General features: G+C 34.8%; 1 protein-coding gene across 1 annotated transcript in view; it reads right to left on the bottom strand.

Annotated features, from left to right (window-relative positions):
• Nucleotides 1–8,729, bottom strand: part of LOC107674746 (A-kinase anchor protein 13-like) — a 57,992-nt gene that overhangs the window by 21,915 nt on the left and 27,348 nt on the right. The window contains exon 8 of the mRNA XM_016468838.1: nt 6,667–6,749. Within this exon, the coding sequence (XP_016324324.1) occupies nt 6,667–6,749 (83 nt within the window). The remainder of the gene's footprint in view (nt 1–6,666; nt 6,750–8,729) is intronic.

Raw genomic sequence — 8,729 nt, 5'->3', positions numbered from 1 at the left:
AATTCTCAAATCCTCAGAGAGTTCTTTGCCATGAGGTGCCATGTTTAACATCCAGTGGTCAGTATGAGAGAGTTGTACTCAAAAACAAAAACTTTTATTTTGGATGCGATTAATCGTTTAACAGCACTATATATATATATATATATAAAATTACATCAATTTGTGGTTGGTAATATTTTTTAAACATTTTTGAAGAAAGTCTCTTATGCTTAAAAAGGGTCAATTACAGTAAACACAGAAATATTACTGCAATTTAAAAAAACTGTTTTCTATTTAAATATACTTCAAAATATAATTTATTTCTGTGATGCAAAGCTGAATTTTCAGCATCATTACTCCAGTCTTAAGTATCACATGAACCTTCAGACAGAAACCATTCTAATATGCTGATTTGTATTTGCTTAATATTTTTATGGAAACCAGGATACTTTTTTTTCATTCTTTAATGAATGTAAAGTTCAAAAGAACAGTATTTATTTATAGAAATTTTGTAACAATGTAAAAGTCTTGCCACTTTTGATAAATTTTATGCATCCTTGCTGAACAAAAGTAATACTTTCTTCCTGACCTAGAACGTTTGAGCTCTTATAGTGTTCTGTCGCATTTTAATGTAGTAAAAAAAAAAGTTTATTCATAACACATTAATACTGATTCAATATAAAAGTTTGACTGAGCAGCAGACTACAAACATTTGAGTTGGATAGGCCAAAAAGACTCCAGCTGCAGAAAAAAATAACTGAAATATAGCATATTTAACCTACTGTATAACACTTCATTAGACAGCGACAAATATAATGCAATGCAATCGCATTCAGTATGTACATTAGCATAGCCTTCGTTTCAAAAACCAACTCTGTGAATAAAGGCTGATAAAAACCAAACCACCTTGATTAGAGAGTAAACATTTGCATCTCTAACTACCACAGAGCTATATGTACACAAAAGAGACTGACATTTAAATATATAAAACAAGACTGATATGAGGCATTTACACTCTTATAAAATAAAGGTTCATTACTGGCATCTATGGTTTTATGAAGAACCTTTCAAATCCATGGAATATAACCACACACAAGTTTATTTTGTGCAAAAGGGCTTGTTAGATTTAATAAACAGTTCTTATGAGAACCGTTCACTGAAAGGTTCGTTGGGGAACCAAAAATGGTTCGTCTTGGGCATCACTGTGAAAATCCCATTTTAAATGTTTATTTTTAAGAGTGCATGGGAGTATATTTATCAAGTTCCCATTACCTTCCGTTGACGTTGACAGTTCAAAACGCAATTTTCGAAGTCACTGAATATGTTTTATAACAAATGTGCTTAAATCGATCTATCAATTTATCTATCTATCTATCTCTATCTGATAAAAGAATAACATTAAACACAAATCAGCATCCTTTGGGAGTATATTTATCAAGTTCCCATTACCTTCCGTTGACGTTGACAGTTCAAAACGCAATTTTCGAAGTCACTGAATATGTTTTATAACAAATGTGCTTAAATCGATCTATCGATTTATCTATCTATCTATCTATCTATCTATCTGATAAAAGAATAACATTAAACACAAATCAGCATCCTTGTCAACCGCTATATTTTGTGATGCTCTAAAGATGCTTCAAACCGCTCTCTGTAACACAGGCCCAAACCCTAAAGTCTGCTCAGAGCCAAACATGGCCCAGTGTGTCCCTTTCCAGAATCTGGCACCGCTGCCACTGCATATTTGCGGCGCTAGGGGAGAAACCAAAAAGGCAGTGCCAGCAGACTCTGTAGAGTGCCGAGCATTCAGAAGTGTACCCAATAAAAACACATCTGGTTTGAAAATGCACAGACTGTGCGCTGGCCCTCGATGCATGCAGCGGGAACAAAAGCTGTAATACAAAAGCAACTGCTTCGGGATAAAATTTATGGCACGATACGAAGATGTTAATCAGTTAGTGGGACACTTTGAATCTAATTTCTGTGCCTGACGTTGCTATGTTCCTACAGGACCATTTGTGTTTCCAAGATCTGTGTCTTAAAACTGTGCAAAGCTCCAAAATCTCCGGTTTGAGCTGATTGTAAAGATGGTGATTTTTAGTTGCAGTACAGCGCAATGAAGTTGCTTGGCTGACAGCCCATTTCCATCATTCTCTCCAGGCTGAGAGCCAAAGGAAACCGTTAGGATTTGAGCAGCGGCTCCCAGACTGTCACCAAACTGAGCCGCCCCTCGACTCCACATGCATGCGCAAACACACACACACACTCATGCACAAACTCCATTTACAGTCAAAACATTGTATCTGAGATTTCCCAGAGGCATTTCTCCAATCCAACTGCCATCCAGTCTTCAGGATTCATTAAGAATGGAAGGCGCTCAAAACGATCTAGAGAAATGCACTGAATGAAAAATGTACTAGGATCAGTCAATGGCACTTGCAAAATATTTTACTTCTAAAATACACTACAGTTCAAAAGTTTGAGGTCAGAATGATTTTATTTTAAATAAATGAATACTTGTATACATTAAACTGATGACATAAAAGACTTAAAAAACATTCTACTTCAAATAAATGCTGTTTTTTATTTCCATTTTCCAAAGAATTCTGGGGGAAAAAACGTATCACAGTTTCCACAAAAATATTAAGCAGCACAACTGTTTTCAACTTTTATAATAATAATAGTTTCTTGCACAGCAAATCAGCATATTAGAATGATTTCTGAAGGATCATGTGACACTGAAGACTGGAGTAATGATGCTGAAAATTCAGCTTTACATCACAGAAATAAATTACATTTTAAAATATATTAAAATCTAAAACACTTATTTTAAATTGTAAATATATTTTACAATATTACTGTATATATTTTTTTCAATTAAACACAGCCTTGGAGAACGCAAGAGACTTCTTAAAACACATTAAATACATTTTACCAACCCCACACTTTTGAATTGTAGTGTATGAAGTTTAAGTGAAAAGCCAAAATAAAAAAAAATAAAAAAAAGTGTGTGGAGTGGTAGCTAATCCATCAGGAATTAATCTGACTGTAAAAGTGGACAAAAAGGTTGAAAAATAAAAGATACTGATCACCTGAAAATTTTCAGTCATTTTTACAAAGCCAAGTATAGCACTTCTATGGAATAATGTGCCATGTTGAAACATTTATAATAAACCTATGAATTCTGTTATATTGACTTCAAATGCACTGATTCAACTGTACTGAATCAAATGACTCAGTGACTATGACCACAGGCATTAAAATTCAAAAGAGGAAAATTAGTCATGAATTGCCATGTGAGAGAACCTCTGAGATACACAAAACCTTAATGGCACTGAACACACAGTTCAATAATTATTGAGAGCTTAAGGATTTGAGGTTTGGAAGAAATTACATCTGTGCTAATGACTGTTAAGACCGATCAAGCCACACGTCTTCTTCACTGTATGATCAAGCTGGCAGATCAGCGCTTCAGGGGGTTTGTCTGTTGAACCACATTAAACAGCTGAGAACAAGCTGCACCTTGTGTGTGCTCACACATAAACACACACAGTTTTAAGTCTGGCATGATGTGTGGATGTCAGATGTCTCAAGCCAACAACTCACACACACACACACACACACACACACACACACACACACACACACTCTCTCGCATATGCAAACAGTCTCTTTTCCTCTTTCTTTGCGCTATCCCACCCTGCTGGCTCTTTCTCACACATCTGCACACAGGTCATTCCTGCTACGAAGTACCTTTTAATAGTCCACAGTGTCTTAACATTGGATCAGATATTATATTCATCCTTTTTACACATGCTAATCATATTATTTGGTTCACAATTAGGTGCACATTAATTTAAAAATTTTGTTACTATGCAGAAAATTTGCTCCTACTAACATGAAAATTTCTCTTATGAAATCTCCATGTGTTTTTTAAATTTTTTTCTTTCTCTAATCGAAATGTTTCTAAACAATGCTTTCCTGAGATTATTTAAATTAAAATCAAGTTATACTTAACAATAACAACACTGACTAAAACTAAAAGCATTAAATAAATATTTGTTAATTAAAATAATAAACATTAACTGGAATAAAATATTTTTTTAATTATTTCGTTTTTTTGCAATGGCAACATTTCTAATTTTCATTTAGTTTAAGCTTAAGTACTAAATTTGCCAAAACTAAAACTAAAATAAAAAGAAATAGAAACTAAACCGGAATAAAACTAATAACTCTTCAAAATCACAAAACAACAAAATTACTAATATTTAAATAAGAATTACAATGAAAACAGAAAATATATATGAAAAAATTAATTTAAAAAAATGTGCTTAGTGTTTTGTAACATACCTAAACTAAAAAAAAGCCAGCTCCTTGATGACATCACCCTCCAGGAAGTGACATAATTTGGAATGGAAAACAACAACACCATTATCTCATTTGTATTAGAAACGGATTTGAGGAATTTTGTGGTATCAGTTTATTTCAGTCTAAAATATTCCCAAAAAATATCTAAATGAACAAGTTGACAAGTTAGTTAACTGTCACACAGCAATGGCTAACTTTAGCTATTTTTTTCCCCCTGTTAAATGTCTTGGCATTGTGCAAACAATCAAGTTATAATTAAAGCGTCTTATCTTGACCAGAGCATATTTCTGAGAGTCTGGTAGCCTTTTATAGAAATACCTCCTTATTAGCATTTTTACAAAGTTCGCAAAGAACGCCCCACACAGTCGCTTTTCTTTCTCTGCGTCTCAGTTCTCCTTCCTTCTCTGAGCTCAGTCCCTGCAGGAAAGCCTGTCCGGTGGGATACGCAGATAACAGCCCTGATGCCTTTCTGATGGACACCACCATTGAACCATCGTCAAAGCTTTTCAGTGTTTAGCGTACCATGTATACACACAATCACAAACACGCCCTCTGCCCTGAGGAAACGAGGCCGAGCAACACCTACTAGTGATTTCTTCCATCTGCTCATGATCTCAGAGGTGAAATAAGCAGAAACCGAGGCTCCGTGTGTTGCCAGGATAGGGCCGGTTAGAATTTGCAGGAAAAGGCCTTCAGCACTTGTGGTTCACATAAAAGGGTAACCCCAGCCCCCATTCCCCTAAACGGTTGTAAAGATGAACAGCTGGCCCAGAGGTCACGACATTAAACTGTCAACGTCCAACAGGAGAACGGCTGGCTGATCTACCCAAACTATAGCTCAAAACACGCATGAAAAATCATTATGTAACCTGTTACATTGTGCCCTACAATGTAAATCAACTGCATTTTGTCAATTGCTTGTTTGAAAACTTACACTATATCTTTATTAGCTAGCACTCTCTTCCAGTCCTGAACTCTCACAAAATAAACAAATCCACATTGCTTCTGGACTTCACGCCTCATTGCTACCATATCTAGTGTTTCTGTGAACACGGACCCAAAAGCAACTGTTTTACCTTGAATAATAGAAGCACAATCACATTGTGAGTACAGCACTTTAGAGTAAACCAACAAAACTGAAACCGAAAATCATCTGGCAGAAAACATATGGCCGCATATACAGTACCATTCAAAAGTTTAGGGTTGGCAAGATTTTTAATGTTTTGTTTTTTTTAATTGTCTAATGCTCACCAAAGGCTGCATTTATTTGATAAAAATACAGTAAAATTAGTCATATTGGGAAATATTATTATTATTTAAAATAGCAATTTTCTATTTGAATATATTTTAAAATGCAATTTATTTCTGCGATGCAAAGCTGCATTTTCAGCATCATTACTCCAGTCTTCAGTGTTACATGATTCTTCAGAAATCATTCTAATATACTGATCTGCTGCTCAAGAAACATTTCTTATTATTATCAGTGTTGAAAACAGTTGCGCTGCTTAATATTTTGTGGAAATACTTAATTTTTGCGATTTTTTTTCTTCAATTTATTTAAAATAGAAATCTTTTGTAACATGATAAATGTCCGTAATGCATCCTCAATGAATAACAGCATTAATTCCTTAACAAAAAGTAAAAACTTTTGAATGGTAGTGCATTTCTCTTCTTTATTCTAGCACTGGCTCCACATGTACAAAGATATATTACTGCAGGATATTCAGATGTTTATAATAATTCTCAGATCTTTTCATAACCAGCAGGCCTAAAGATGAAAGGGAGGACCACATCTGTTATTGGCTATACATGGGCCCGACACCATGGGGACCCAACCGAAATGCTGCTGAGTAACAGGACGTTACGTTATGTTTTCACGGAAATATCGCCCCCATTTGGAGCTTGGTGCTCAAAATTATTTAGCTCAAAGCAACTGTAAATACTGACCCCTCGCCGAATGTTCAGGATCTTGCTGAGATAATGACAACAACAACAAAAAAACAAGAGCCTATTTTGGTTAAAAAGAGATTTGAAATCACATTTGTCTTGTTAGGTTTGCGATTATATCAACTTAATAACTTTTTAAAAATATATTGCACGATCATGATCTGAAACTTCACAGTCAAAATCATCCATCAGCATAAAACAATTAAGTGACAGAAACAATAATAAACAACTGACAGCCCTAGTATTTTTGCAACATAACTATCATGGGATATCATTCATGTCACAACATACACCCACAGCATATTTCATAAGTGAAGTGCAGTAAATTAAATATATATTGTCTAAACACTAGACTATATTTTTAGTACTAACCACTGGTGCATCTTTTTTGTCTGTGATATCAGGCCACATTGTCTTCTGAGAGTCCGTCTGATCCTCCAAACTTGCATCTGACTCTGTGAGAGAACATACAATAACTTTAATCAGTCAGATATAAACGATCAAAAAAAATAAAAGAACAAACAGTACAAATTTGTTCATGAAAATAAAGAAAAAATATATTACTATTAATAACATTATTTTTAATTCACTCAAGAATGGAATATCGGAGTCATTATTTATTAAATGATAAATGAACTACACTGCACTGCAAAAGCATCAACCAAACAGGCATGTTTCTGGAAATGGTAAGTCTGGCTATTGTAGTTCAGTTACGTAACTCCGCAAAGATAACAATACTCTTTGAAAACATGGGTGTACCAATGTACTTTTTCGGTCACTGTGAGAATGGAGGAAAAAAAAAAAAGTTCAGGAAATGAATGCTGACCTCGTCTTGTAACTTCACTTCCCTGGACATCCCATAATGACATCACCTGTTGCTAAGCTACTTTTTGTTATGTACATGAATCATGATGAATACAACCTGTTCGCTCAGGCGTGTGCGTGTCGGAGGCTACTTTCAATTATTCTGTTGGATCAGAAAGGTATAATTACTTAATTTTGGTTTATCATGGAAGGCGGGTGGCTCTTGAAGAGACTTGGAAAGCCTGTTATGCAGTCACAGTGAGTGTAATATTTGATCAGTGATGGAATTAAACACGAATCTTGTCAATGGATTTTTTATTTTCTCCTTGATTCAGACTAGCAAAATGTCATTTTTTGAACCAGGAAAACTGTTGGAGCAACAATAAATATACATGTCATCAAATGCATATAATACTATATTTTTAGGAATACAAGTCATGGTTTTAATATCATCTGAAAGGTGCTGCAACTTATTTTCCAAAACAACCTGTATCATGCAATTCACATCAAGCATGCAAAACATGCGAAAAATGCACATATTTTAGATTTGTGTCGGATGAGAGGTACATGAGCCCAAGTTTATTTGTTTATCACTTTATCCAATTTTGTATAGCTTTGGCATTTAGAATAAATGTTTATAAGGAATACCACTGTAATTTATGATGGTCCATGTACTTTTCATTCCTGTTCTGTTCTGAATACCATTCAATTTTAAGGTTTTGTTGTGGAGTGACTGCACTGTAAAAAATGATTGTGATTTTAACAGTAAAAGACTGTAAAAATACTACAGTAAAAACCTGTTAATTGGTTAACAGCAAGTTTCCATACTATATACGGTGAATAAATGTAATTATATTTAATGTAATTTTACAGTAAAATACTGTTAGAAATACGTTTTTTGGAAGTGAAAAAGAAAAAGTAATTGTATAATTTATAGTGAAAAACCGTAAATTGACACTCCCAGAATTCCCTGCATGACACTTCATATTTGATGTTTTTTTTGTTGAAATAACTGTTTCTTCTTCGTTTTTTCTGATCAGTTGTGTACATTAGGGTTTTATCTTACATCTAATGTTGTTTCATTATTTCAGTATAATGTGTGTTACCATGATGGTGTTTAGTGTTTGTGTGAATGACACTGTGCACTAGGGCTGCACGATAAATCGCATGCGATATTTAATGTGCATCTTGTCAGTAAAGACGGTTCTGTAATCAGCGGTAAATCTCCATCACCTGCGGGCTTTCACATTGAGCAGCATTAACTACACAGAGCCGTTGTTCACTGACGAGTTGCGCTAAACCACGTTTATATTCGCGCGATTTTTTGCGCAGCTCATCAGTGAACAACGGCTCTGTGTAGTTAATGCTGCTCAATGTGAAAGCCCGCAGGTGATGGAGATTTACCGCTGATTACAGAACCGGCTTTACTGATAAGATGCGCATTAAATATCGCATGCCATTTATCGTGCAGCCCTACTGTGCACCGTCTATATATAAATATTGCCCTCTTCAGCTCGTAGAAAAGCTGTTTGTGATGAGCTTTGGTTCATCATGTGACTTTCTCACCACCGGTTTTTGGTGGTTATCAGTGCATTACAATGGTTCAAAACAGATATTAGTACTTCAATATG

Source organism: Sinocyclocheilus anshuiensis, unplaced genomic scaffold (genome assembly GCF_001515605.1).
Source record: "Sinocyclocheilus anshuiensis isolate Anshui unplaced genomic scaffold, SAMN03320099.WGS_v1.1 scaffold1093, whole genome shotgun sequence".
Classification (NCBI taxonomy): Eukaryota; Metazoa; Chordata; class Actinopteri; order Cypriniformes; family Cyprinidae; genus Sinocyclocheilus; species Sinocyclocheilus anshuiensis.
Note: the sequence above shows the minus strand (reverse complement) of the source record. Positions and strands in the feature narration are given on the sequence as shown.